Source organism: Electrona antarctica (genome assembly GCF_951216825.1).
Source record: "Electrona antarctica genome assembly, chromosome: 11".
Classification (NCBI taxonomy): Eukaryota; Metazoa; Chordata; class Actinopteri; order Myctophiformes; family Myctophidae; genus Electrona; species Electrona antarctica.
In genome coordinates this window covers 46,103,274-46,129,232 of record NC_136792.1, presented here as the reverse complement: position 1 = coordinate 46,129,232, position 25,959 = coordinate 46,103,274, and the positions used below count along the sequence as shown (strand labels likewise).

Here is a 25,959-nt window from a genome sequence, read left to right as displayed (position 1 = left end):
GATTTATATCATTTGATACTAGTTTTTGTTTAATGTTGGGTTATGATTATGCCACAGTCCAAAGTAAAGTCCTTGTATGAACCTTATTCTTGGCAATTAAAGTTTTAGTTTTTATATTCCAATACTTTTGTTCCTGACTGTCTGTATTGTGTTTGCTTGCAAATGAGCTATTCTAAACAGGGGACTATGGTACATTGATTTCAGTTCATACATTAAATGCAAAAAATTGTATTTTGACATGAATAAAAGCAACCAGAAAATCATCTCATCGATATATTTATAGCCCATCTCCTATACAACAGCTCTCAAAGAGCACCTACGGACGGCTGCAATTGGAAACTGGCACCCGTAAAAAATAAAGTCGGTCCCAGTGCTAGATGCTATAGGGGAGAACGGGGTAAGATGAGCCAGCGGGTAAGTTGAATCACCCTGTTTATCTAGAAAACTGTTGCAATGTGACCTTAAATCTAGTAAGCATCCATCATTTACACCTGGCTGTGAAGTTGGGAAGCACATAGTGAAAGTAGAAAACATTCTTTTACACAAAACAGGTTTTTGTCGGTCAAAGTAACATTTTGACACATCATGTAAAATGACTGTTATACAAAGCAAAATGTACCTATAGGTCTAAAATGTAATATCACACATGTTGATGATTTGCCAATGGATAGAACCATGTGAATCATTTAGCAAATAAATTGTCTGAAGTAACTTATAGTCATTGTTTTCTCAAATGGAGGCTGGGGGTAAAATGAACCAATGTCCGGGGGTAAATTGAGTCAATGGGAATCACTATTCATATTTTTTTTATTAAGTCTTTGCTACTCAAATTATACTGAATGACCTTTAATTTGCATGTACATACTCATTTAAGAGAAGTTTGCAATATTGTATTAACAATATTGCAAATATAAGGTTCTGAATAACAAACTTTATTTAATTGTCTTAATATTGTTTAAATAATAAATAAACAAATAAGACTATTTGCAAAAGGGAAAACTGTTATTATATTATTATCAATAAGTGAATACATTATCTGTTCAAGTTTAAGCTTTTAACATTCAAATATGTGGTTCAACTTACCCCTCGACTTGGATCAACTTACCCCTTACCTGGGGCAAATTGAGCCACATTACCACTTTTTTTAAAAAGGTCATATTTTCATGGCTCTTTGTCATAGATGCTTACTCAGACATCCTGAAATATGGGTAGATCATTAGATTTTACTGCCATCTAAGTGGTTCATCTTACCCCGTTCTCCACTAATACACCTCAGACCTACCTGTATCAAACATTGCATTCATTGAAAGCTGTGATGGACTTTCTCTGTGATACAGGCAGACCTGCAGTACTTAATATACCACCAACCGTCGGAGGCAGCATACACCGTCGGGCATCTATAGTAGGCAGGAAAGTCAAAAGAAGAAGAATTCTGTCCTGATTCTGTTCCACCGAAGAAGAAGAGGTTGGACGACATGACGGTTGACCGTTCCTTCGTTTTATCTTCCTTGGCCGTTCCTTCGTTTTAGCTTCCTTGCAATAAACAAGGAAGTCGGCTGTGGGGCGTAGGGATAATATTTCACAAACTATCTACATACATTTAAATAAAAGGCCTATATGGAGGCTATTCGTCAAAACTGAACTCTTGCCAACATATCGTTTCAGACTAGTCCAAAACAAGGTAAGCATGATATATTGTTAATTTGATTTGATTAGCGTTAGCCTATTTTGGACTTTGATAATGTAAAGTTACAGTATGCGTAATTGCTACACATACGCATGCAAGCTAGGGTTGTGTGTGTAAGCCTATCCTTTATAACTAACACGGTTTAGTGATGATGACAAAATTACTAATGATTGTTATACTCTTTGAAATGTCTCATTTAGCCTATATTTGTCTACATCAGAATAACAGGCTATTATAAAATACAATAATATAATATAGGCTATGAGTTTGCCATTCAGTTTCAAATCGTGTCGTTTGGAATCATGCGTGTATGCATCATGAGTATGACAAAATGCCCATACAAATATGACTTCTCAAAACCCCCTCAAAAACCTGGTACTGTGGCTCACTTCCCCCCCAAGTGGTTGATGATCCAGATGGATTCCATCTGACAATTTAGTTTTTTCAAGTTTAAACCTGAGCGTATAGTTTTAACACATTTGCCTTTTTAAAATTTAGTCTAATTTATTTTCTTAATGGTTTTAAAACAAATTAAAACCATCCAAGTAAAGTTTGATATTAAGAACCTTTGTAATACTAGTGCATTAAGTGTATTTCAAACTTTGGCTCAATTTAACCCACATTATTTGGTTAACTTTTCCCCACAGCCACCATTTTAGACAACTGGCGGGCTTAATACTTCAGGCTTATCTTTAGCTAAATGATTCACATGGGCATTGCTTTATTACACATTGGCAACAATGACACACTGTATTTTTAGACCGTCCTGGATACATTTGCTTTGACAGTAACCTGCAGCGTAGACAATGTACTACATGCATAACTTTAACTGATTTCTCAAGAGAAATGTATTTTACTTTCAGATTTCAAGTTCTGTTGAAGCCATAAGAACAGTGCAAGCAACACTATGGAATGTGGACTGGTAACTTGCAAGAATGAACCAGGTAAAACTTTCAAACTTAACATTGTGTTTTTCATTAGGTTGCAATCAATATATTGTAATGTAAATCAAGAACGTCTATCATGTGTAATGGTGATAAGGGTTGAATCGAATCTTCCACTTGATGGGATTCTAAGCCCCAATATACTTAATAAACATTAAGGATTACATTTTTATGGAAGAAAAAAAGGTTTAAAATATGCGATTCCATTCTAGCCATGTTTTTTTTAATACAAACATTATACTTTATTTTTTTGAATAAACACTGGTTCTTCTTTTCCAATTTATTTTTTGTGATTAAAAAAAATAAGTGTACATGAAAGGGAGATTCTGCTAATTTAATGAACTCAATATAAATTATGTACATAATTATAACTGCTTGATTTCATCTTTTTATAACCATAATATGAATCAGATTGTACATAATATAAATGCAGAAGGCAGATTATGGTCCTTCAATTTGAATTCTATTTTAGTTTAGTGCCTGGAAGGTAAAACAAGTTTTGTCAAGACACTTAACAGTTTAGAGGCCCCAGACGGAGATCACCGTCAAGTTCAAGTTCATGGTCAAGTGCCCCAGACGGAGATTGATAAACGGGACGGAGATTAATGATATCAAAACCGATCGCATCGCTCCACAGCCTAGGAGCGCTTGTTGCCCAATCCTCGGTGTTGCACAACAGTGACACGTCATCGAAAATGTTCCCTGTCTGTTTAGCGGACGAAAACGAAAATCTTAAAACGTTCATAACTAGCGATCTAAATCATCCCGTCTAATTCTGAAAAAAGATCCTGTGTTAGACGGCGCTCCACTGTCCAGTCGCTAGTCGCGATAGATTTATTCTTACCTCCCGTTGTTGTCGATCAACTTCCGGTGCCCCGGTAAAAGTGGTCCGGGCGCTATAAATGATGGGCACATTTTATTAATGGATTAAATAGGTCCGGGCCCTCAAGGTGTTAAGAGCAGAGACCCTACCTGAGCAAGCATATGTAGTGATAGTAGCAAAGAAAAAAATCACCATTCTGATGAAGACTCTGTGTCGAAACGTTAATCTATTAAAAAAAAAATGCCTTTACTGGGAGCTTTACAAAGTTATAGTGTGCGGACTAAGGACTTCTATTTATTTTTATAAAAGTCACTTTTAGACTTTAGCTTTCAATCCGGGACAGCGGTATGTGTCACTTTAGATTAGATTACATTTTTGGAATACAAATGTGACATAGTTTTTCAGAAAACTTAGGTTAGAATTTATTAGGCGTTTTTAGACGGCCTCAGGTCTAAATGGGTTAACGGGAATAAGCCTCAGGCCACTCGGTGGCGCGCTATGAGCTTGTAGATCTGCTATTTTTCAATAGCTAAATTATAACATAATGTTTAAAACACCAAAAGGGGTTCCCGCCCAGAATGGGTTAAACAATGTTACAAAGCGCTTAACAATTTAAAATCAAATAATCATAATCATCAACAATCACAGCAATAGAAAATAACACAACGGTATCAGTGTTCATGAGCTTCAACATCTTTCACTTCCTCTTTACACTCTCCCACGTGCCCTCATTCCATTGTGCTCTCTGTGACTCTTTTGTTCTCTCTTCTCTTCCACGGTCAGTTCCTCTGAAAGGCATTGATGTGGAGGTTGAGGTGAGCGACCATGTGGCGACAGTGACCTCCATTCTGCAGTACGAGAACAACGAGAAGAGCCCCATAGAGGCCGTCTTTGTCTTCCCTCTTCCTGGCGATGCTGCCGTCTGTCATTTCAGCGCAAAGATCGGACAGACGGAGGTTGTGGCTGAGGTGAAGGAGAAACAGAAGGTGAGCTAACAATGGACATACTTGACTTTACACAGCCTGGATTAAAACCCCACCTACTTGCAACAACATTAATTGCAACAGATGGTTGACTAGAGCCACTCTGACTCGTACTATGAGTCAGAATATCAAAGGAAATGCTCAGGACTGGTTTACATGTGGTATTTTGCAGTCATCAATCAACTATTAAGACTGAAAAACAGGTTTATATTTGCCTACTTTCAACGGCTATCCACATCATCTCATTGGCTATTCTTGACTGAACTTTGAACTATTTCCTTCAGATCACACGCCGCGGTGGTAAATGACTCACCGCTCACCCAAACACATCTTTCTGTTTTTACTAACCAAACGGTTGTCACCTTATCACCTAAAACTGGAGTAAGAATAGGCCTTAAGACCAACAAACGTATATTCTCATTTTTCATTTGTCCCATTGAATCTCTTTAAATGTGTTTTTTGCTCAGGCTCGAGAGGACTATGATGACGCATTGAGCTCAGGCCAGCAGGCCTTCCTATTGGAGGAGAGCGAGCAGAGCCCTGATGTATTCTCGATGAGGGTGGGCAGTCTGCCTCCAGGGAAGAGCGCCTCCATCAGGCTGGAGTATGTTACTGAGCTGGCTGTGGAGGCTGACGATGGGCTGAGATTCTGTCTGCCTGCTGTGCTCAACCCCCGCTACCAACCTCAAGGTAGGAAACATTTATTTTAATTTATTTAGGTTAATTTATTTAGGTTACTACTACTACTACTACCAGGCTGAGCAGTTCCGCCGGCTGTACGCCCTTACAACTTACAACTACTACTATGTCCTTTTGCATATGATACTTGTGCTCTTGGCACTATAAGTCCTTAACTAACCTGTTCATGGCACCTACTCTGACCTGTATGACGTTGTAAGTCGCTCAAAATGAAGGACGTCTGTTAAATGGTTAAATTATAAAAAGTGAAGTGAACCGTAAGATCACCCTTTTTATTACACTTTTTTTTCCAGATCCCCCACAAACATTTATGAATCTTTTGCTCTCCATTTGTACCTTACTCAACTTCCAAAAGCACCAGTTACTATTTTCAAGGTGCAGCTGGTCCATAATGACCAGAATCTACTTTTTTAATAGTTCTCTAAAGTATATATTTTTTGGCATCTAACTACTTCCACGTACTTTGTGCTAGAAATCTAGTTCAAATTTCAACAAATTTTCAAATTTCAACAACGAGTTTTTGCATGAGGAAGGGTCAGATCTTTCTAGGTTCACACAGAGGTGCTATGTGTGGTTGCCATAACAACACATATAGCGTTGCTATAGCAACGCATTCAAACATGGACTGGACTGGATCAAGGAATTTTCTACTGTACGAGCCCACGCAGTTTCTCCAGGAACTTCTTTTCTAATTAAAAAATGTTTGATTATTGTAATGCAATTCCAAGCGTGTTGCTCCGAAGGTCCAAACATTTCTTATTTTGTTTTATGTTACTTCAGTCATCTCTTTCTTAATTTTGACCTGAGATCAGATTCTAAAAATGTCTTCTACATCCTGACAGTTTTCTCTTTCTGAAAAAGCTATGTTTCTATGTCAGTCATTCTTCGATTTTTCAAAAATAGCAGACCTACAAGCTCGTAGCGCGCCACTCGGTGGCGCGCTATGAGCTTGTAGATCTGCTATTTTTCAATAGCTAAAGCATAACATAATGCTAACACCAAAAGGGGTTCCCGCCCAAAATGGGTTAAGGGGTCAGTGAAGGTGGCAGTGGAAGAAAAGAGACAATTTGCAGATATGTTATTTTTAGTGTGTAATAGTACTTTAATTACATTTATTCTTTCTCAGGTAGTGAAGGGGTCAGTGGAGGGAGCGGTCAACCTCAGCTGACCTCTGTTCCAGCCTCTCTAGTGCCCTACAGTCTGTCCTTCTCTGCCCGAGTGACCTCTCCTCGACCCGTCTCTAAAGTAGAGTCCAACTGTTCCCTGGACCCTCTTCAGTACCTCAACACAGAGCAGACCCAGGCCACGGTAATGTGTGTGTGTGTGTGTGTGTGTGTGTGTGTGTGTGACTGTGTGTGACTGTGTGTGTGTGTGCACGCCTGTGTGCGCATTTACCGTGCCAGTGTCAAATTGTCCTGAATAAGACGATGAACTTCAATCGATATCAACAAGCAAACATCAGTTTTGAACCTTTTAACCCTTTTCTATTGAAAGGTGATGTGAAGTGATGTTCTAATATCTCATTATAGCAATTCTTTGACAAAAACATTCCATCTGAGTTGGATGTGTAGACTGTTGACCTGTGTTTTAGTTTGTCTTCTGTTGATGTAAAAGTTGTGTCAGGGCCTTAAACCCATTTTGACCTGAGATCAGATTCTAAAAATGTCTTCTACATCCTGAAAAAGCTTTCAGTTTTCTGAAAAAGCTATGTTTCTATGTCAGTGGTTCTTTGATTTTTCAAAAATAGCAGACCTACAAGCTCATAGTGCGCCACTCAGTGGCGCGCTATGAGCTTGTAGATCTGCTATTTTTCAATAGCTAAAGCACAACATAATGCTAACACCAAAAGGGGTTCCCGCCCAAAATGGGTTAATAGTTAGGATAGGTAAATGCAGAGGAGGAATTCTAGGTGTGTGCAAATGGACTTGCAAACACACCATCAACAACTAGTAAACTAAATAAAAAAATAAAAATAAATGTTTTATAGCAGTGCACACTGCTAGAATACAAAGTTAACCATTTGCATCCCTATTCTGGGGGGGAACATTCGGCAAAAAGAGATTTGGAGATTTGGTGTAGAGTACGGCCCAAGAGCAGTTGAGATGAAGAACCATCTAAGTCCATAATTTATCCCTCTAAAAACGTAGGTGGTTCTTCGTCCCAACTGCTTAGTTATGAGCACACACACACACACACACACACACACACCCACACGCACATGCACACGCACACACTTTTACATTGTGTTCTCTATAATCCCAGGTCCGCCTGAGCGATGGGCACAAGTTTGACAGAGACGTGGAACTGTTGGTTTATTATAAAGACGCCCACCAGCCTGCTGCTATTGTAGAGGCAGGAAAGGATTCTGCCAAGCCTGGTAATCTCCATTTTTTATTATCGTTTGTTTTTTAATTATTATGCTGTTATAAAATAAATTTCAATTACACTTTTGGGGAGCTTATGTTACATAAAGAATGGTGCATTTATATAGTGCTTTTATCCAAAGCGCTTTACATAGATTGTGCATTTCATTCACACACACACACACACACACACACACACACACACACACACACACACACACACACACACACACACACACACACACACACACACACACACACACACACACGAACACGAACACACACAAACACACCGATGGCGGTGGATACCCAGCAAGGCACCAACCTGCATCTCGGGGAGTAATTAGGGGTGTTCAGCGTCTTGCTCAAGGACACTTCGACTGACCACACTAACTCTGGGCGAGCCCGGGATCCAACCGGGAACCTCGCGGTTCCAAACCAGCCACTCTACCCCCTGAGCCACTGCCGCCCCAACATAAACAAATTTAACATTTAACACATTTAGTCAAATTGGACTTCCCCTGATAAAATTGGACTTGCCTGTTGGTTTGATTTTAAAAGGTGTCAATGTGTCTTATCCTCGTCCCCTATCCTGTCTTCCTCCAGGCTCTCTGATGGGTGACCCAGTGATCATGTTGAGCCTGTACCCCGAGTTCCCTAAAGCTGTGATGTCATCACTGGCTTCATGTGGGGAGTTCCTGTTTTTAGTGGATCGTTCTGGCAGTATGGACTGTGCCATGAACAGCAGCAGCATGCGCGGGGCCGGGCCAGATCGCATTGGCAGTGCCAGGGTACACACGCATGCTCGTTTATATTCCTTCTATGTTACAGTTGAATATCTTGACCTGACTTTCCATTTAACCCATTTTGACCTGAGATCAGATTCTAAAAATGTCTTCTACATCCTGACAGTTTTCTGAAAAAGCTGTGTTTCTATGTCAGTCGTTCTTCGATTTTTCAAAAATAGCAGACCTACAAGCTCGTAGCGCGCCACTCGGTGGCGCGCTATGAGCTTGTAGATCTGCTATTTTTCAATAGCTAAAGCATAACATGATGCTAACACCAAAAGGGGTTCCCGCCCAAAATGGGTTTTAATCTATTTGTTGAGGAGAATATTGCCTTTTTACGATAAACAGTTTTAGCATTGAGGGCTTGCTACTGTATAAGCCCCAGGTTCCGACACATAAAACATCTAGTAATTTGTACATTTATAGAAAAGTACAATACTATTAATGCCAAGAATGTATTTTTTTATTATTGTAATGTTTTTTTTTTATCACAAATTATATTAAATCTGTTGGGGATTAGAAACAGCCGAGCTGGGTGTAAGGCAGTGGTATATTACCCCATAGACAAAACGAATCACAACTCAACAATTCGAATCATTCATTTGTATCGTTTGCTTCATACAAGACATGTTCACACACTTGCTGTGTTTCTATATATGTTTCTATCCATCTATCAAAATGTGTAGGACACACTGCTACTGCTACTGAAAAGCTTGCCAATGGGCTGCTACTTCAACATATTTGGCTTTGGAAGTGACTATGACCACATCTTTCCGTGAGTTACACACTCACTAATTATTATTATTATTATTAGCCTTGAACACACACACACACACACACACACACACACACACACACACACACACACACACACACACACACACACACACACACACACACACACACACACACACACACACACACACACACACACACACACACACAGTGTTTCCATACCCTATTGGGGACAATGACACCACTCTGTTATGGCAGTGCGAGTGTGGAGTACAGCCAGAGCACCATGGATGAAGCTTTGAAGAAGGTCAAGACTATGTCAGCTGATCTGGGAGGGACAGAAATCCTAAGGCCTCTCAAACACATCTACAAGCAGCCCTGCGTTCCCAATCAGCCCAGACAGGTAGCACGCAAACACACACCACTGTTGCACCACACACACACACACACACACACACACACACACACACACACACACACACACACACACACACACACACACACACACACACACACACACACACACACACACACACACACACACACACACACACATGTTATGCTGTGTTGACGTTACAATAGTAACGCTTCTGAAGAGAAATAGATTTGTTTTAGACGGAGGGAGTGACTCATGGCGGCTTTCAGAAACGGAAGCAGGCACGATGCTAGGGGAGGGGTCGTCTACAATGTAATATAACCCATTTAGGCCTGACGTCGAAATAAGAAAAACGTTCGTTCTGAAAGAATATATATTCAAAGATTTGTGCCACATTTTCACGATTTTTCAAAAATAGCAGACCTACAATGGACCCTTATAGTTCTGTAACTCTTTGAGAGTGTACAAATGTTTTGTACACTCTCAGAGTTAAATTAACATTGATTTTACAATATAAATTGGGGTCTCAGAGATAGAAATGCCATTAAATGGGGGTTCCGTACTAGACTAATGCATGTCAAACTGGGGGTCCTTGAAATTAAACAGGTTGAGAATCACTGTTAGAGCCGTAAAAATCTTCTCTTATGGGGGACCCTGGCATATCTCTTCAAATGGGGGTCCACAGGGCTAATTAGTGTCAATTTGGGGGTCCTTGACATGAAAATGTTGCTGATATAAGCAATACTAAATACACTACACGTACACATTATACGTTATATACTGTATACACACTACTGCGTGCGTGCGTGCGTGCGTGCGTGCGTGCGTGCGTGCGTGCGTGCGTGCGTGCGTGCGGTCATATGAGAAATGTGATGTCACATGTATACAGTAAGTGAAGACAAATAAGTGTTATTTTATGAAGCTGTCTGTTTTGTCATCCCAGCTCTTTGTCTTCACTGACGGCGAGGTGTGGAATACCAAGGAAGTGTTCGATCTGGTGAAAAGCAATGCCAGTTCTCACAGGTGGGACCACATCTACAGTATTGGTACTGTATGGACAAACAACAACTGACAAGTCTGGATTGTTGTGTTAGTGCGTGCGTGCGTGCACTAGGGCATTCACTTCTAGTCATTTTTACTAGTTGCCTAGTTGCCTAGTTTACTAGTCGACTAGTCGACTAGTTGTTTAACTACCTATTATGTAAAAAATAAAATAAATTAAAAAAATAAACCTTTTTTTTTTTTTTTTGAAATAAATATCTGTACATTGAAAAACTGTGTACATGGTGACTATAACTATAATCTACCTGATCTTGAGGCCTACAAAATCGGGAAAAAAATAAATTCTTCTTATCAACTAGTCAACTAGTACCAACAAGGTCGACTAGTGGATTTACTCGTGGATTTAGTCGACTAGTAAACTAGTCGACTAGTAGTCGACTAGTAAACTAGTCATAGTAAACTAGTCGACTAGTTGCTTAATGCCCTAGCGTGCACACAGTACCGTATATTGATTCTATCCTGTTCTACTGCAGGTGCTTTACTTTCGGGATTGGGGAGGGGGCCAGCTCTGCTCTCATCACTGGGATGGCCAAGCAAGGAGGAGGTCATGCCCAGTTCATCACTGGAACAGAAAGGTTGCAACCCAAAGTAAGATCTATAATCAAGGTGCAGCCATATCCCACTGGCATAGGAAAGACAAATGTCACAAAGTATTCCAAATCAATAACAGCTCTCCACCATGGCAATGTATTTACAGTTCCGCTTAGTTCTTGTACCGTTGTTTTCAACATCTTGTTTGAGGTCTGTCATTCTCATTCGTTTACAACAGGTGATGCAGTCACTTCGCTTTGCCCTGCAGCCAGCTGTGGTGGATATTTCTGTTTCGTGGGACCTGCCAAAGGGAATGTCTGTCACACCTCTGTCTCCGCCCATCACAACCCTTTTCCAGGGCCAAAGGTCGCTCATTTATGGCCAGCTCACCGGAGAGGTAAGAGCAGCAACTTTTATTGGACCAATGTAATGGACCATGTAGGCAGAGTTTTTTTCATGACGGGTTTGGTGCCAATTCACCATTTTTCAGCCTTCTGATTGGTCCTGACTGACTAATCAGCAGGCTCTTTTTGCCTTGTTCCGCCCTGGTTCCGCCTTGTTTATGTTGAAATTGTTAAAACATCATTTTTGGAAAAAAACTAAAAACAAACATGATATGCCCAGTCACCATCCTGCACCTGTGATGTTCCTTTTTACTGACACCAAGTTTAAAATGAGAATTGAATGCACAAAATATCAATACGAAGCAACTGAAAAACACGTTATTTCAATGGTAGTGGATTTTTGTCCAACCACAAAACGGCAACCAATGGGTGCGAAGAGGGGCACAACCACGGGCGGGACTTGACAAAGGGTGAATTTCCAGTTTCACACTGTGTGTGTGTGTGTGTGTGTGTGTGTGTGTGTGTGTGTGTGTGTGTGTGTGTGTGTGTGTGTGTGTGTGTGTGTGTGTGTGTGTGTGTGTGTGTGCACATACAACTTACTATTGTAAGTACTTTTTTGTATTTGTTTCTCGTGTTCAAGGAAGTTGAGTTTACGTTGCAATTTGCACGGCAGAAACAATTGATAATGCAGTTGAATTTGAATCCAATGTCTCTCTCTCTTCCTCCCCAGGCTTCAGGGGTGAGTGAAGGCAGTGTGACAGTGAAGTACAGCCTGGCAGATCAACCTTCTCAGGATAAGCTTGGCTTCAGTCTCAAACCTACCAAGGACACTGGGTAAAGTATCCTTTACTCATCGAGCAGTGAGGCACAATAAGTCAGGGGTTCTCAACCCGTGGGTCGCGACCCCTCGGGGGGTCGCCAAATTATTTTAGGGGGTCCCCAAATTATTAAAAAAAAAAAAAAAAAAAAAAATATTTTCACGATTTTTCAAAAATAGCAGACCTACAAGCTCGTAGCGCGCCACTCGGTGGCGCGCTATGAGCTTGTAGATCTGCTATTTTTCAATAGCTAAATTTATAACAATGCTTAAAACACCAAAAGGGGTTCCCGCCCAAAATGGGTTAAGGTTATTGTAGCAGTCAATTTATATTGGGGGTCGGGAGGGTGCGGGGCAGGGGTCCCGAGACATTGCCAAAGCATTTCCGGGGGTCCCCGGCCAAAAACGTTGAGAACCCCTGCAATAAGTGACCATTTAGTCCCAAAACAACCCTCTTTATTCTCCTGTGTGCAGACTGACAGTCCACAGGCTAGGCGCTCGGACCCTGATTCGCTCCCTGGAGCTGGAACAGAGAGACCAGCGAGGGAAGCAGGATGAAGCAGAGAAGAAGAAGAGGGTGGTGGAACTCAGCATCCAATCAGGAGTGAGCAGTGCCTTCACTGCCTTCATTGCCGTCAGCAAAGGAAGTGGGGAGGCCATACAAGGACCTCTGTTACGCAGAAATGTCCCAGCGCCAAGTAAGTACCGCTGGGGCAAAGAGAGTCTAGAACAAGAGGCAAAACTCCCATTAAGTCCCATAGTAACAACCAGCGCCCAGTGCCATATTGGAGTGATGACGTAACTTCTGGTTGCTTTTTAAAAACATTAAAAACTAAAAGTCATGCTGTACAAAACAAGAACTACCTACTATCATATATTGATTGAGCATTGCCGCCATCTCGGAGTGATGGCGGCATCTAGTGGCGATTCCAAAAGGTTGTTCTAGAATCTCTTTGGCTGGGGGTCTGTAAAGACATGGCTGCTCCAGCATGAATACTACCTCAAACACAATGAACACATTTAACTGCCATTAACGGCCCTGGACGTCAGACCAAATCATTTATCACGTTAGATCACGTTCTAGGTTGCTAAGGCAGCCGACACATACAGGAAACCAGAAGTTAAATTTCCGCCTGCCGTCCGCCTCAATGTAAACCGATTTAGTAAACAGCATGGTATTTCGATTATTTTCTCTGATCAAAACAAGCTTCATTCGTGGCCCATGACATTTATTTTCCGGGTGAAAGAATATACGATCATTCGGCACTTTACACAGTCGTTGTTTAACTTCCTTGGCCTTCAAAATAAGGTTGTGCACTGAAAAGACTGTGGCAGTGGCGGAATAATGAATGAATTAATACTAAGTAATACTACTTCAATGTGTTAAGATGTAGTGTATCATGTGGGGTGAAGTCTGTTAGTGTGGAGAAAAAAAATCACTTACCCTACCTTTTAACCAATTTTGACCTGAGATCAGATTCTAAAAATGTCTTCCACATCCTGACGGTTTTCTGAAAAAGCTATTTTTCTATGTCAGTCGTTCTTCGATTTTTCAAAAATAGCAGACCTACAAGCTCCTAGATCTGCTATTTTTCAATAGCTAAAGCACAACATAATGCTAACACCAAAAGGGGTTCCTGCCCAAAATGGGTTAAGGTTAGCGTTTTGAGTTTAGGCATTTGGTGAGGTTAAGGTTAACACAATATTTTCCTCTTTCAAGTATTGGATTTTGTGACAATAATGTCCACGATAATGGCCTGAACTGAAGTTACTGTTAAATGCTAAATGATCATATTCTTCCCTTCCTAAGATGATATAGTGTATCAAATCCCTTCTTCATTAAGATCAATCTCCTCAAATCTAAAAACTTTTTCAGTGATGTCCTTCTGTGCTAATAGCGCACCTAGGATGATGAGAATGGCTTGCAGTATGCCATCACCGGCATTGATGATGGACTGTATGGAATCACTGGTGTGTGACAGTAAGTAGAAAGTCTCTGTGTAATTCAGGCTACATTCCACATCATCATCATCATCATACTACATACTACAATTCAGTCAATGTCTGTCTGAATGTCTGTCTGAATGTGTGTCAGAAACACCGCCGTATCTCCTCACCGCCTGCACCAATCACTCCCACTTTTGACCATAATAATATGGAGGTCTTAAACGAAGCCCCTTTTCCAATTTAACAAATTATAAATTAATCATGAATTTATTAGTGAATTCAAAATGCGAAAACGCACCCAGGGCGCAGTACCCCAGCGGCCACAAGGGGGGGGGGGGGGGCAATATCTCACAACGGGTAAGGGCTAGTTATTATTATTATTATTATTATATTGTTTTATATATTATTATTATTAATTCTTTTATGCAATACTATTTAAGAGTTTTTTTTTCACGGCACAATCACAATACTGTACAGTTGATATGAAATTAATTAGCTGTATAAGCATGAGTAGCCTACTAATCAGGCTGGCATGGTGCGTCAATTCTTTTGTTTAATAATTGTATTAATAATAGATGTTGAGTTTTTTTTTTAATCATTTATAGGTATGGATACCCTAGAAACGGACGGAGGTGATGAGGAGTTATTGGACTATGAGGAAGATGTAGATGAAGGTACAGTAACATAATGCAGTAACTAATGCTTTCTAAGGCCCCATACACACTTACAGGATCTCCTCACTGGTCAACAAAAACACCTTGAAGACCTTAACAGGAGCCCTCGTACTAACCTGGCTAATAAGCCAGACTAATATCACACAACACTGTCGCGGTATATTAGTCTGGGCTGGCTCCACTTGGATTTCATTTCCCGGGGGGCGGGTTCAAACATTTTCTCTTTGACGCAATTGGTCAGAGCTACTGTCAGTCAAAGGTCTCAAGCATTGAACGTCACTGTACCAAAGCCCGCCCATATTGCATACCGTGTCCCGATTGGCCCGACCTGTTCTCGGTTGTAGGAAAGAGGCGTGCTACTGAGCCTCGCCAGACCCTAATCCGCTGGCAGGCAAACATTTTTTTGCCAACGGCTGATTCGGTCTGGTTTATTAACCAGGCTACCCTCGTACAAGGTTTCTTTGACTATGCATGCACCTCTTGGCCTCAAAGGCCCTTAAAACAAGGCTCCAGACCTCCCAAAACAAACTGGTCAGGCTCCTACTTGGCCTCACCCCCCGAACCCACCTCACCCTTGCCCACTTTGACAGGCTGGAATGGCTTAGGGTCGACGACAGAGTACAGCATCTTGCAATGGGTCTGGTCCACAAGATTCGATACACCACCAAGATACCCATGTACCTGTCTAAATACTTCCTTAATGTTAACGAAGTCCACACCCACAACACCAGAGGGAGTGCAACAAACCATGTTCAACCCAGATTCGGCACAAACAAGGGACTAAATTATTTTCGCTCCTATGCCACCAAAATGTGGAACGCCCTACCAACAGTCATTAAGACATGTGAATCCCTTGACTCTTTCAGAACCGCTCTCAAAGGGCACCTATGGACGGCTGCAATTCGAAACTGCCCCCTGTTAAATCTGAATCACATGTTCTTCTTTTCTGTGTTTAATAGCCGCCACAATGCATTTCCAATGGGAGTCACATGGTTTGTCCAAACATTTGTGTTTGATGGCTGTGTTCTGCCCATCAAACAGTGGGGCCTCACCTTCACTTTAAAGGAGCATTCAGTGATTTGGGTGATTTGGAAAACCACCCAGTCCGCCCTGGTAACAAAATGTGCACATGCACGCTCTACAGTGGGGGGAAGTGCAACAGGCCAACAGCATGTGCACCAAGGCCCGCCCCCACTCGATCATGATTGGAGGAAGGCCTCTCTCATCCTGATTAGATGAAGGCTTTGCCACCCGCCACCAAAACTGAAACTAGGGTTTTTTGACCCCAGTGGCTCACTGGGGACAGGGAGGAACTCCTTATATGGTCAGCACACTTTATAGTAGGGAGGATTATCCAAAAAATAAGAAAAAATAAGTGATATTTGAATTAAGTGAAATCACTGAATATACCTTTAAGCACATCAAACCCATATCTAATATATAAATAATTATACTGTACCCATTACCTTTGCTAACCTGATGCCTAAATAATACATTTTTATCCATAATCGCAACCATAGCAGTGCCTAATCTAATGCCTAAATGTATTTGCCTTATACCATAGATTTAAAGTAACATTCGTATAAAATCCCTTTCTGAGAATGAAACCTTGGGTAGAATCATTAACACTGAAGAGAACATGCTTTGTGGATCTTCTAATTCAAAATTAGGTATTGTAACTTGCATCTATTCTAATTGAAAACATATTATATACACAGTAGGTGTAGATTTACTAAGGTTTTGTGGGGCTTTTTCGTCACGATTCAGTTCTTGATGGTCAATTGAGACAAAAGTGCCATGGTTAAAAATAGCTTTTTGTTCGTTTGTAGTTAATGCTTATAGTTTATAGTGGATCTAATTTTACATTGTGTTCAGAATTTCATTCTCACACTGGTTCTCTTACGTGCTTGGTTAATTGGATAACCCATTTTGGGCGGGAACCCCTTTTGGTGTTAGCATTATGTTATGCTTTAGCTATTGAAAAATAGCAGATCTACAAGCTCATAGCGCGCCACCGAGTGGCGCGCTACGAGCTTGTAGGTCTGCTATTTTTGAAAAGTCGAAGAACGACTGACATAGAAACATAGCTTTTCAGAAAACTGTCAGAATGTAGAAGACATTTTTAGAATCTGATCTCAGGTCAAATTGGTTTAATTACTGCCACCTCTTTGGACTTCTGTGAGATATTACCACACATGTATACAATAGATTGGCTCAGCCATGTTTCACTTTGTAGGACTAAACAAATAAATGTGGATGGTTCACACACACCAAAATCCTTCATTACCCATTTGACAAAATTAAATCAACCAGCAAATAAATACACTGTTTTGTCGGTGTATTTATTTATTTATTTCCAATCATCCAATACACATTATAAAAGCGTCTGCCATTCCAGAGACAACACCCATATAGTAGTCTCATTATAATAAAACCTGTCATTTTTCTCAATGCCCTATTAATGTCCGGGTACAAATTCCCCTTTAACATTATTCATTCTACGTTGATCAAGTATGCAACCATAAGTTGAATTCCATTCTTCTGACTTATTCTCCAAACTGTGCTTTGGTGACCCCTTGTGGTAGAAGTGTTCAGGTTCCGGTACCCATATCTTATTGCCACTGCAGTGAGCACTAACTACTAGCAGAACAGACCTGTGTGTGTCTGTCTGTCTGTGTGTGTCACACTGTAACACCACCGGAGGGCACAGCTGTATCACACACACAAAAACACACACACACACACACACACACACACACACACACACACACACAACTTAACTTAAAACCAACTTAACTTAAAAAAAACTTAACTTAAAAAAAAAACTTAAAAAACGTACAAAAAAAAACTTAAAAAAAAACTTAAAAGAAAACAAAAACACGCACGCACGCACACATACACACTAAAAAAAACTTAACTTAAAAAAAAGAGAACTTAAAAAAAACCTTAAAGTACGTAATTTATTCTAATTGTTGTTATTGCAATTTACGAGCTGCGTTCGCTTCCCGCGTTCGCGCGTCTTACTTGTTCTACTACTGCGGGAACGGAACTCTATTTGAGCACTAACATCAACAGGTTTGCCCTCAGCTCCTGAAGAACCCCCTCAGCCCAGGGCCAGGCTGCCACCCATAGACCCCTTGCTCCAGGTGATCACCCTCCAGAAGGCTACTGGTTTCTGGACCCTAGTTCCAGAGCTGACTGCTGTGCTTGGGAAGACTCATGAGGAGTTCAAAAAGTCAAAGCCTCTAACAGTAAGTCCCAGTCACATGTTTCTGTTACACAGGGAGGTTTGTGCAAGTACATTTCGCTCAATTTGATCAGTGTTCTTTCTTTCTTTGTTAATTTGTTCTCTATTATTATGTTCTCACTTTACATTTGTCGTCATACCCTGCCACCATCTCCATGTCATAGTGGCAGCGGTGGCCGAACGGTTTGCGGAGCGATCTTGATACCGGAAGGTCGCCAGTTCGTATCCCCGGACCGGCACGTTAAAATTACCACCGCTGAAGTGCTCTTGAGCAAGGCATTGAGCCACTACCATGAAATGTTCTATGAGCAGAGCCTGGCTGTAAACAAGTATCTGATGCTTAGTCCAGTTACCCTGGGTAAATATAGTAACTTTGCTTTGCTTTGCTTTGGGATTTCCAGGTGACCGAGGAAGTTTGGGCCACTATTTTGGCTCTAATCTGGCTCCATGGCTTCAAGATGGACGCCCAGGATGAGTGGCAGCTTCTGGCTATGAAGGCAGTGTCCTGGGTTCGTGCTCAGAAAGGTAATGGCCCCCAAAATGTGTGACGTTATGACAGTTTCTTGCTGATCTGTGCATTCTGTTTGTATGATGATTCCCCTGGAACGTACAAACATTTAACAGGTTAATTTAATGAATTACGGTTAGAGGTACAGGTTGAAGGTGTGTTACTGCTAATTTGCTAAATGAGTTAAAAAGAAAAACAGCTGGACATCACATTACAACATTCTGTTATCTGACACTGTTTTCCAGTGGGCTGCGTGGCCGAGTGTGTGGAGGCTGGAAATACCTTGTTGGGCTGCAAGGTGCAGAAAGTTGAGCTGGAGCTCTGATTCATATCCCCATCCACTTGCCGTCACCAGTGGGGTCGCAACAAGGCATGCAATGTTCTGAGCTATACCCTGAATAACCCATCATTCAATAGGTTGATCACTCTGTGCTCTTATCTTTATGTAATTGGATGACATTAACAGGATTTACAGCTAAATATTGTACTAGTCGTAAGGTGGCCTTACACTAGCCGATAATCGGGCATTTGAAATCTGACAGCACCACACACTACAGGATAATCGGAGCGGGGGCCGAGCAAATATCAAACATTCTTGATGTTGATCGGGCCGATCCCGATCGCGCGCGGGGGGTGCCCGATTGAGTCGGGCACCCCCCGAGCGTCAAAAATGCCCGATTATCGGCTAGTGTAAGGCCACCTTTAGTGTGGTTTAGGGGCTGATTCTCTACAAAATGAATGACTAAGCTGCATTCCCATGAGAATGTTTTTGTATGTACTAATCCTGTTCTTTACACCATGTTGTGAATTACAAATAATACATTGTGCCATTATATAATAAAACATTAGGCATAACAAAAAATTAATATTTTTAATTGAAATGTCTATGAATTGTATTCGTTTTGAGTCTAGATGTGCAGTGGAAAGTGACACGACAGCAGGAATGTGAAAAGAATGACATGCAACACCGGTCCTATGCCTGCTGGGGATACACTAGCCGCAATTTACAACGGGATGAATCTAGAGTTGCAACACCCTCCATTGACAGCCCATTCATTCAAATAGAAAAGTCTGATCTGCTTATATTAAACTCACCAATATTTAAGCTGTAAAACAAGCTTGAATTATCCTCTTTCAATCTGCAAAGCGTTGTTTCATAAGAATCCACCGTAGACATGTTATGAGCTACTTTCTGTCAAGAAATTCTGTGCAGGTGATTATTTTTCTAACGTTTTCATTAACCCAACTTGCTGCTTCATTATGTGCAAATTCGAAACAGTAGGACTATAGAGTTGAAAACTACTGGCCTCAATGATAGCGGGATTATATTATGTATGTCACAACAGTCTAAGGGCCGATTCATACTCCTATTTTAGAGCCGAATAAAAGTCGGTTCGGCTCTGTAGAGCCTACAATGTGACGTCATTTGAGGTTTGGGCTTCGGGGGGGGTACCATCCTAAAGTCGGCTCTTCGGTGCTACTGACAATTTCTGACGAGCAGAAATCATTTCGGCACTACAGCGCCGGTAAAATAAGAGTATGAATCGGCCCTATGTCTACACTACAGCCTGCAACATGATTTGTGTTCCCATACAAATAAACAAATTGATCCAGAAAAGCATTCATTTCACTAAATACAAAATTACGGACCAAGTTTTATAACAGTCAGTTAGATACGTGTGAACCTTGTTTTCTTCAAAATAAACACAGGGCAAGTAAAAAACAGTAACATTTCACTTTCCTTTATTAATAGAAATAAAGCATTTTGAAATGATCTAAGGCACATTTTCACATCTTCTGCTGATCTGAGATGTCATGATGACAATTGTCAATAAGCTAATGGAAAGAGCTGTACTGTAGCTCTTGGATTGTAAAAGAACACCACCATGACCATGGATATATCATATGATGCATTTGTCTTCCACAAACACATCCATGCACATTCTATCATCACATTCACTCAGGATGTACTCCTTAGTTGCATTCAGCTATTTGAATGAGGCAGGAAAAAATGCTGGCATGTTTCAATACTTTTTTTCCACTAACACATTTATATTTATACATTCCACAGATATAAGGATAAGTGCTGCCCAAATAAAGTGGTAAATGCTAGTGAAAGGCTCCATGTGTGTGACATGAAATGGTTAGAAATGCATTGATCAACAATGCAGTCACACCAATGACAACATTCCTTTAACCAGTCACCTGATTACATACATCTCTGGTCAAACTTGGCAAGCTGCGCACTTTTAAGTCCTTTGGTAAACATGACATGGCAACGTTTGTCAAACAGCACCATAGCCAACATGAATCTTGCTGCCATTGTGTAAAGTGTGGGTGATAAAAAATGGCATCAGAGCATTTCCTTTCTTCATCCACTGAAAGGCACCAAGAAGCAACTACCTCCATGTTCATATTTTGATTGTTTTGAAGCTTTTGATTCCTTCTTGTGGCAAACCTGCACTTTGGAGGAGGTGTTATTTAAAGGTAGATCAAACATACACACATAGGGAGAGAGTCAATGGGGCTGAGAGGGGCCAGAACCTGGCCAGGGGAGTAGGGGTGATGATTAAGACATGATTAAAAAAAAAGGTAATATCCTTTGGGTGGTGCAGCCATTCTCAAGTTTGCACACTCGGCTTCAGGCAATATTCTGGTATAGGCCTACATGTCTGTCAAAGTGCCTTTGGAGCATTGGCTCTCAAAGTGGTGTCCAGGGAACGCAGTAACAGTACTCTCTGTAACTCAAGTGTACAAATGGAACCAAATGGACCATTTGGTTCCATTTTGTACACTCTCAGTTACATTAACAGTGATTTTACAATATACGTTACGTTGGGGTCCCAGAGATAGCAATGCCATTAAATGTTGGCCCTTAGACATTTAATGGAGTGGTGCAAGGTCTTATATAGCCTGATCAGCTGTGGTCTGACGTAATGTCAGTGACCATAGTAACCATGCTCATTTATTTGGGTCCCACTAACAGGTACACGGGTACAGATAAAGCTGGTTGTTGGAGTGGTTTGCACCACTCAAAATTAAAAATGGTTGAGAATCACTGCTAGAGCCGTAAACATCTTCTCTTATGGGGTGGTCCCAGGCATATCTTTTGAAATGGGGCCTAATAAATGTCGATTTGCTGGCGGGGGGGTCCTTCTTGACGTGGAAAAGTTTGAGAACCAGTGTCTTTGGACGGGGAGGGTTCTACTCGATATCACCAGGCCTAGTGGCCACGTAGACAAAGAGCACGATGAGCAGCACCACCACGGCCAGCGTGGGCAGCACGATGGTGGCCACCTGCTGCCTCGCCTCCTGCATGGCCTGCTTGCGCTCCTTCTTGTCCTTCGACGTCTCTTTCTTGGGCTTGCCCTTCAGTTGCCTCATGATGTCGTCTTGTCTCCCCTCTCTGGATGGATGGATGGATGGACCCACACGCAGCAGCACCGGATGTTCCGTTTGGACGGTCTATGTGTTACGCTTCTCCACTCACTGACAGAACACCTGTGACATGGAGACACGTCCATCACAAATCAAGTCCGTTTTTGAAGTCAAATTATTTTATATTAATATTATTATCTGACAGTCTTGGCTTTATGGCCAAAGTGTGATATGATTAACCCATTTAGGCCCGACGTCGAAATAAAAAAAATGTTCAGCTCTGAAAGAATATATATTCAAAGATTAGCAGACCTACAAGCTCGTAGCGCGCCACTCGGTGGCGCGCTATGAGCTTGTAGATCTGCTATTTTTCAATAGCTAAAGTATAACATAATGCTTAGTTAAAACACCAAAAGGGGTTCCCGTCCAGAATGGGTTAAGAAATAAAACTAGTAATAAGGACATACTCAGAAAGGTGCTTCAATGCTTCCCCCGTGATTTATATCAAGAGTCCCCAAAGGAAGCGATGAAAGGCACCTATAAAAATGGTGGAGGAATGTGCCATTATTTTAAAAGCTATCATTTATATTCTTTATTGTGATACAGGCAGGAAAGGAAACAGTACTGCAACAATACTGAGTGAGGAGTTTTGTTTGGGCAAAATTGTCTATAGGACAACTATGATATATGGGATACAAAACTCTTATTGCAACAGTTAGTAATTAGCATGCCTCCCATTGTTCATTGCTCATCCTAGTCTGTATACCAGGCAAAAAAGGAGTGGAGCCTTTTTTTGACAGCGTGGATCATACAGTAGGAGGCAAGATGTATTTCTTTAATTATTATGCTAGACGCTAGTCACAATTGACTCTAATTAACAAGTCATCACCACTTAACGATGATTGACACCTGGCAATGTCCCTGGTCAGTCAGTTGCAGTTGCCACAGGTGTGTGACTGTGACTCAGTGTGGGAGAATCAGGTTGTTTGTATGCTGGCAGCAGCACTTAAGGACAGTTGCCCAGCACTCTCTACCTGGTGTTTTTTTATTTTATCATTGAAGTGGCTTGAGTTGGAGCATGTTGAAAACAATTCACTAACTAGCGTAAGCAGACCGGCTGCAGATATGATTCCACCTCCACTGCGTTGGGATCCAGGGAGGAGAATTAAACCTGAGGAGGTGATTTGTTTGGAAGAGGATTTTCTTGTGTTGGAGTTGAACTTCTAGTCACTAGAATCTAGTGGGACCCTAATCAACACAGGTATAAACCCAGAACAATGCACTACATGGGAATGCTTGACTGTCAGCAAGAGGATTTCAAACGGTAAAACACTTGACTTACAACAAGAGGATCTTTCTTTCTTATTAACTACAGTGAGAGGATCTGTTTTTCTTTGTTTTGAACTGCACTTTCATGGGAAATTTCAATAAGTGTGGCGACTTAATTAATGACCCCCATTTGTACCCCAGGTTTTTGAGTTGAACATTGTATTGATTGAATATATTTTGTGGGGGTTTCTTTAGTTTGGTTCCTAAAGTGAATTTCACCTGCATTTAGAATACTTTGTTGGTTGACTTCTTGGTTTGAACTTGTTATTTTTCAAGTCTATGGACTTTAATGTTATGCTATAATTCGTTTGCCAGCCAACTATAGCAAAGTCAACACATTTTCCATCTATCGAACTTGATAATCCTGGTTTGTGAAATACTTCAAATATGTATTTGTTATTCAGTTGTCTCCACATCCCACCCCCCAGGCAGTAACCCCAGGGTAAAGACGGGGCATAATGTCGTGTCAACTCACTTCCAAGCTGACTTGCGTTTTTCAGGTTATATGTCAGTTTCTAATTTTCAACAATGTTAATTTTGTGACCTGTGAACATTTCTTTCTAGCCTAGATGGACAGCAACTATGATGCAAAACACACCATCCACATGCCATCCAATAAGCCAGACAATCTGAAATCCTGTGGGTTATAAATGATTAATCAACAGGTTTATTAATTGATAGTACGTTTTTATAACCTTAATGTTGATAACCTTATTGATCGATTAACTGGTTAGTTGATAAACTGCATTAAAATAATAATCTGAGACTGTTAATTTCCCAATGGCAGTTGCAATTAAGGAGTTGCATTGGTGTGGTTGACCTTAAAACTGTTTTGTTGCAAGGAGTTGCGTTGGTGCGGTTTGGGTTTCAGGTCAGCTCACTTGTTCCTCTATACTTTTTGACAGTTGGCTGAAGTTGCATAGTTCACTATGTCAGTAATTTCAGTGTAACGCCTGCAGCCGCTGTGCGGCCTGCGCCTATACCCCTTAACAATAGTTTTAGTTATCACACGTTCAAGGGTCATATTATTAAGTGTTGTCACTGGTTAAAGGGAGTTGTGAGAAATTTACTCCATCCGAAAGAAGTCAAGCAATTGACTGAAATGTGTATGTTGAGAAGAGGGCAATTTGAATTAATAATAATAATTACATTTAATAATGTTACATTCTGGCCACATATGCATCGACAATTTAAGTAACAATCAACTCAGTGAGATCTGATTTATTATGTATACCAGAATATTCATATCCCTTCAAATTCTATATTTTAAAAAAGTCTGTTTAAGATTTCATAAGAATACATTTGAATGGTTCTATTAGAATCCCATTTACATCTGGGCTTTTTGTCCCCTTCCGGGTTTGGGCTTATACTTGGAGAGTAAATTTAGCTGGGGACCACCTGGAACCCCCCCAAGGACCACTGGTGGTCCCTAGACCACTGGTTGAGAACCACTGCAGTATGCACTGCTCTCTGTTGGTTAATGCAAAGCTAATCGAAACTTCAGCTGATGCTGAAACAAACTCAACATGCTTTAATATGGAACGGAGTAGTTAGTTAGTTAGACATGTGAATGATAATAATACCAAACGGCAACTTAATTCAGTCATAAACAAATAATGTTAGCAGATCGTTAGCCTGATGCTAGTTTTTAGCCGTTAGCCACGCTGATTGATTTATATGCTGGTGTTGCAAAGTACAGTAGCCAACCAACATAAATAATCTGCGTCTCTCTTGTTAACATGTTCAATGTTTAATATATAATAATAATTCCACTGTCTGTTCATGTGTGACGGTAGCGAACTGACCCCCCCTGATAACATAGACTTTGGCACTATTACGTTAACATTAGCTGACGTGAATCCACTTGTCTTTGGACAACGGTCACCAGCTGTAATAATAATAGACCCTTTCGGGACCACCTTGGTTACCTTTTCTGTGTTTGGGACGTCCCCTAAAACCTGCTGTAGCCCTAATAATTCCCTAAAACATGACTGAAGACGAGCGTGCATGTGAAACATGCATGACCAGCTGCTGCTGCAGTGCTGACGACCAACTTAAGTTGTAACTATAACTGTCAACAACTTTTATAAACTGACGGACACCTCCTGTAGCATTTCTTTTTAAAATACAAATATTTCAGCCAGGTTAACCTATAATATATTAGTTCCCTATGTGTTAAGTTTTTTATTGCATGCTGTTTTAATAGAGGACGGTGCAAACCTTTGTATTGCTGCTGTGCTGTTCCAGACCAGTCTCCTGAATCGTCCTCTCCACTCCACACACTTGAGGAATCTTGTTCTTGTACGTGGCAACCATAGGGGGTGGCAACAGTGGATGGATGACCGAGGCGTTATTATGGTTCCCACCACATCTCCAGGCAAACCCCGCCCTGCAGAGCAGCAGCGGGGGCGGGGTTTTCCTTGGGTCTGGTTCAGACTTAGAGCACCTGGGGGCGGGGTTTTCCTGGAGCTAAGGTGGGATACATAATAATGCGCACTACTCAGAGGCTGGGCTGGCTGACTGTCAACGTCTTCCAACAGTGCCACCCCTAGGGCACATGCGTCATGACACCGTCTGGTCTGACTAGTACTGCAACATTAAACCTGAACAGTGAACAAATAACCCTGGGCTGCCTATTGTTGGCTGCAGGCCATTTTTTTTTTAAATAATAAAAAAATATATAGGCCTACTTTCTGCTGAACTGAATCTGAGCTGTATTGCTAC

At 41.1% G+C, this 25,959-nt stretch overlaps 2 protein-coding genes across 3 annotated transcripts; one reads left to right on the top strand and one right to left on the bottom strand.

The window, feature by feature from the left end:
* The first annotated feature begins 1,548 nt into the window (after positions 1-1,548).
* LOC306932517 (von Willebrand factor A domain-containing protein 5A-like) lies at positions 1,549-19,044 on the top strand. Of its 2 annotated transcripts, none has more exons than XM_079514349.1 (19): positions 1,549-1,681; positions 2,551-2,631; positions 4,238-4,440; positions 4,905-5,127; positions 6,263-6,444; positions 7,399-7,513; positions 8,106-8,290; positions 8,974-9,062; positions 9,281-9,425; positions 10,342-10,421; positions 10,934-11,048; positions 11,230-11,388; positions 12,066-12,169; positions 12,627-12,850; positions 14,029-14,133; positions 14,705-14,773; positions 17,849-18,024; positions 18,422-18,545; positions 18,774-19,044. In XM_079514349.1, the coding sequence occupies exons 2-19, from the start codon at positions 2,595-2,597 to the stop codon at positions 18,851-18,853; spliced, it is 2,415 nt and encodes an 804-aa protein (XP_079370475.1). In that variant the 5' UTR covers positions 1,549-1,681; positions 2,551-2,594; the 3' UTR covers positions 18,854-19,044. The 2 variants fall into 2 exon arrangements, with proteins under 2 accessions (XP_079370475.1, XP_079370476.1); XM_079514350.1 differs by having other exon boundaries at positions 17,861-18,024; positions 18,774-19,042.
* Positions 19,045-20,254: 1,210 nt separating this feature from the next.
* On the bottom strand, positions 20,255-25,554 carry smco4 (single-pass membrane protein with coiled-coil domains 4). The gene is made up of 2 exons (XM_079514363.1): positions 25,456-25,554; positions 20,255-22,029 (listed from the first exon to the last, which is right to left on the bottom strand). The coding sequence occupies exon 2, from the start codon at positions 21,910-21,912 to the stop codon at positions 21,733-21,735; it is 180 nt and encodes a 59-aa protein (XP_079370489.1). The 5' UTR covers positions 21,913-22,029; positions 25,456-25,554; the 3' UTR covers positions 20,255-21,732.
* Between the last annotated feature and the right edge of the window lie 405 nt (positions 25,555-25,959).